Source organism: Cajanus cajan, chromosome 9 (assembly GCF_000230855.2).
Source record: "Cajanus cajan strain Asha chromosome 9, NIPB_CcT2T_4, whole genome shotgun sequence".
Taxonomy (NCBI): Eukaryota; Viridiplantae; Streptophyta; class Magnoliopsida; order Fabales; family Fabaceae; genus Cajanus; species Cajanus cajan.
Window position 1 is genome coordinate 55380946 of NC_138525.1, and position 4583 is coordinate 55385528.

General features: G+C 36.5%; 1 protein-coding gene across 1 annotated transcript; it reads left to right on the forward strand.

Annotated features, from left to right (window-relative positions):
- The first annotated feature begins 453 nt into the window (after positions 1–453).
- LOC145952188 (uncharacterized) lies at positions 454–1186 on the forward strand. The gene is made up of 2 exons (XM_083064412.1): positions 454–466; positions 549–1186. The coding sequence occupies exons 1-2, from the start codon at positions 454–456 to the stop codon at positions 1184–1186; spliced, it is 651 nt and encodes a 216-aa protein (XP_082920538.1).
- Positions 1187–4583: the final 3397 nt, after the last annotated feature.

Consider the following 4583-nt stretch of genomic DNA (forward strand, 5'->3'; position numbering starts at 1 on the left):
AAAATTGATTGATATTATGTTCAAATTTAAATTGATATTTTTTTTATATATCAAATTTGAGTGCGAATGTCGGCAGATTATAGACCCTCTTTATTAATTAATTTGTCTGATAATTTTTTAATTAAATAAATTAATGTAATATATTGCCAAAGCAATCCCTATTATAGAAGTTAATTTGATTAAAAAATTACAATAGATGTTAGTATGAGATTATTTATGCGATTTGTGCTCATCCCAAAGGAAGACACAATTTGGCCAAATAATAACATGCCTGTGATGATAAATATGTGACAATTATAAAGTTACAATCATGTGAATAATAGTCGGTCCAAAGAAAGGCTATTATTTGACAGAATTAATTGTCAATATTTGATCGTTGCATTGAGAGTATCACTAACAAGTTAATTTGTATGTCCAAAGACAAAGAATTAATGTTGTGCTCGGTATCTTGTAATGGGTCTATTATGTAAATAATCTGCATGTTTTATTTATTTTATTTTACTGTGAGCATGTAATTAAATTAAATTTTTTTTTATGTTCTATTACAGTTGTTGTTGCTAGTGCTGTTAACTTATCTGCTCAAATTAATTATATACATATGCTTAATGGGACAAACTTTAAGGCCTGGAAGGAAGCAGTTGAGATAATTCTTGGCTGCATGGATCTTGATCTTGCACTTCGGGCTGAGAAACCCACTCCAAATCCGGAAAACCCGGATGAGGATAAGGTTGAAAAGTGGGAACGCTCAAACCGAATGTGTTTGATGATCATGAAGCGATCTGTTCCAGAAGTTTTTCAGGGCTCTATTTCTGAAAGCCAAAATGCTAAAGGTTTCCTTGATGTTGTTGAGCAGTATTTCACCAGTAATGAGAAAGTTGATGCAAGCAGTTTGCTTGCTAAACTTATCTCTATGAGATACAAAGGTAAAGGAAACATAAGGGAGTACATTATGGAAATGTCTAATCTCGCGTCAAAACAAAAAGCATTAAAGTTAGAGCTGTCTGATGACTTACTCGTGCATCTAGTTTTGATTTCCCTTCCTACACACTTTGGACAATTCAAGGTGAGTTATAATACTCAGAAAGATAAATGGACCTTGAATGAATTGATTTCTCACTGTGTGCAAGAGGAGGAAAGGCAGGAAAGAGAAAAGACTGAAAGTGCTCATTTAGCGTCAAGCTCTTAGAGTAGGAAGAGAAAGAATAATAAGAATGTTGTAGAAAGGACTTCTCAACTAAAGAAAGTCAAAAAGGATGAGAACACACCTACTTGCTTCTTCTGCAAGAAGCCTGGGCACATGAAGAAAGAGTGTCCCAAGTACGCCTCTTGACGTGTAAAGAAAGGTAATTTTCTCTCTTTTGTTTGTTCTGAAGTTAATTTAGCTTTTGTACCACGTGATACTTGGTGGGTAGATTCTGGTGCTACTACTCACATTAGTGTATCCATGCAGGGTTGCCTTTGGAGCCGACCGCCAAGTGATAATGAAAGATTTATATATGTGGGTGATGGCAACAAGGTCACAGTGGAGGCTATTGGAACATTTAGATTACAGTTAAAAACTGGATTTCATTTGGATTTATTTGAGACTTTTGTTGTACCGTCTTTTAGGAAAATTTTAATTTTTGTTTCTAGTTTGGACAAATTTGGTTTTTCTTGTTCATTTGGAAATAATAAATTTAGCCTCTATAAAAATTCAAATGTTGTTGGTTCTGGTTCTTTAATTGATAATTTATACTTACTAGATGTAGTTAGTTCCAATAAAGAAAATTTTAACATTGATTCTCGTGGTACGAAGCATAAAATAAATGAGAACTCAGCCACCTTATGGCATAAGCGTTTAGGCCATATCTCTAAACAGAGAATTCAGAGGCTTGTGTCAGATGAGATTCTTAAACCCTTTAAACTTGTCAGACTTTGAGGTTTGCGTTGAATGTATTAAGGGTAAACAAACAAATTCTAGAAAATTAGGTGCCGAAAGGGCTAAGGACGTTTTGGAATTAATTCACACAGATATTTGTGGACCATTCCCTACGGCATCTTGGAATGGACAACAATATTTCATTACGTTCATAGATGATTATTCAAGGTACGGCTACCTATTTTTATTTCACGAGAAGTCCCAATCCCTTGATGTTTTCAAATCTTTTAAAGCTGAAGTTGAGCTTCAACTTGGAAAGAAAATTAAGGCCGTCAAATCTGATCGTGGTGGTGAATATTACGGTAAATATGATGGATCAGGTGAACAACGTCCAGGGCCTTTTGCGCTTTTCCTAAGGGAATGTGGCATCGTTCCTCAGTATACTATGCCTGAGAAACCAAGCATGAACGGTGTTGCAGAACGTAGAAACAGGACTCTTAAGGATATGGTGAGAAGTATGATTAGTCATTCTTCCTTACCAGAGTCATTGTGGGGAGAAGCGCTTAAGACTGCATTCTACATCCTAAATAGGGTACCAAGTAAAGCAGTTAACAAAACTCCTTATGAGCTATGGACGGGTAAAAGGTCAAGTCTAAAACATTTACACATTTGGGGTTGTCCGGCTGAAGCACGTCCTTATAGGCCACATGAAAGCAAGCTGGAGTCAAGGACTGTTAGCTGTTATTTTGTTGGTTATCATGAACGCTCTCGGGGCTATAAATTTTACAATCCCACTACTAGATCATTCTTTGAGACGGGGAATGCGAGATTCCTTGAGGATGTTGAGTTTGGGAAGGAAGAGAACATAAGAAATGTTGTCTTTGAGGAAAAACCTGTCATTGACAGTGATCAAGTCCTCGTGCCTATTACTATTCCAGTACCTACCCCAGTAATAGGTGACAATCATGGAGTGATTCCTAACATTGTCCCTACACAAGACAATATTGAGGTTCTCCCTCAAATACCTATAGAGCAAGCTCAACAATCTCAAGAAGAGTCATTAAGGAGATCCACTAGAGAAAGGAAAAGTGCAATTCCAGATGATTACATTGTGTTTCTTCAAGAACATGAGGATGGCATTGGTTTAACAGAGGATGATCCAATCAACTTCTGTCAAGCTATGCAAAGTTCTAGCTCTCAAAAGTGGATTGATGTCATGAAGGATGAGATGAAATCTATGTAAGACAACGATGTTTGGGATCTCGTTGAATTACCTGAAGGTGTGAAACCTATTGGTTGTAAATGGATATTTAAAACCAAGAGGGATTCAAAAGGTAATATTGAGAGATATAAGGCTCGTTTAGTTGCTAAAGGTTTCACTCAAAAGGAAGGCATTGATTACAAAGAAACCTTTTCTTCGGTTTCTTCAAAGGATTCTTTTAGAATAATAATGGCACTCGTAGCTCATTATGATTTAGAGCTCCATCAGATGGATGTTAAAACTGCGTTTCTAAATGGTGACATTGGAGAAATGATTTATATGATGCAACCAGAAAATTTTGTGTCTGGTGACTCAAAGTCCATGGTATGGAAACTAAAGAAATCCATTTATGGTCTCAAACAAGCTTCCCGTCAATGGTATCACAAGTTCCATCAAGTTATTACCTCATATGGTTTTGAGGCAAATATAGTTGATGATTGTGTTTATCATAAGTTTAGTGGGAGTAAATATATATTCTTAGTGTTATATGTCGATGATATACTGCTTGCCAGCAGCGATATATGCTTATTGCACGAAACCAAGAGATTTTTAACAAAGAATTTTGAAATGAACGATCTTGGTGAAGACTCTTTTGTATTAGGTATTAAGATACTAAAAGATCGTTCTCATGGTATCATAAGGTTATCACAAGAGAACTATATCGATAAAGTTTTAGATAGATTCGGCATGAAAGATAGTAAACCAGGAGATACCCCTATAGCCAAGGGAGACAAATTTAGCCTCAAACAATGCCCTAATAATGACCTTGAAAGAAATGAGATGCAAAAGATTCCTTATGCTTCAGCTATGGGAAGTCTAATGTATGCTCAAGTTTGTACTCGTCCCGATATTGCATTTATAGTGGGAGTTTTGGGCAGATATGATAGCAAACTTAGGAGAAGTGATGGATGATCTTCTCCACGGATTTGCTTAGGCCGGATCTTCTTCAATGGAGACTTGATTCTTCAACTCAAGAACACTTATAAGCTAAGAACTCACGGATGAACTCAACCTAGAACTAGGAGGGAAGCATCCAAGCTCAAGCATCAATGGAGAGCACACTTCAAAGAGAAGGATTCTAAGGTGAAATCCTAAGGTTTTGAAGATGAACTCTAAGGGACTTTTGAGAGAGGAAACTCGGCCAATGGCTCACAAATTTCTATTATGATCAAAAGTGAATACAAAATGTGTTAGGAGGGAACATATAATGCACCGAAAATAGGAGGAGACACTTGGCGCCACATGATAGGTCACATGTTGGCGCCAAGATTTGAATTCAAATTCAAATTTGAATTCAAACCTTGTGTCACATGTGCATAACCGGTCATGTAGAGCTAAATGTGAATTAGGCTGAATTTAGTATGTATTTAGGGTTGCATTTCGGTGTCACACTTGTGTAGCCAAGGTGGTGCCAAAAGTGTGACCTAAATGCAACTTAAATCCATCCTAAATTTAACCTAATTT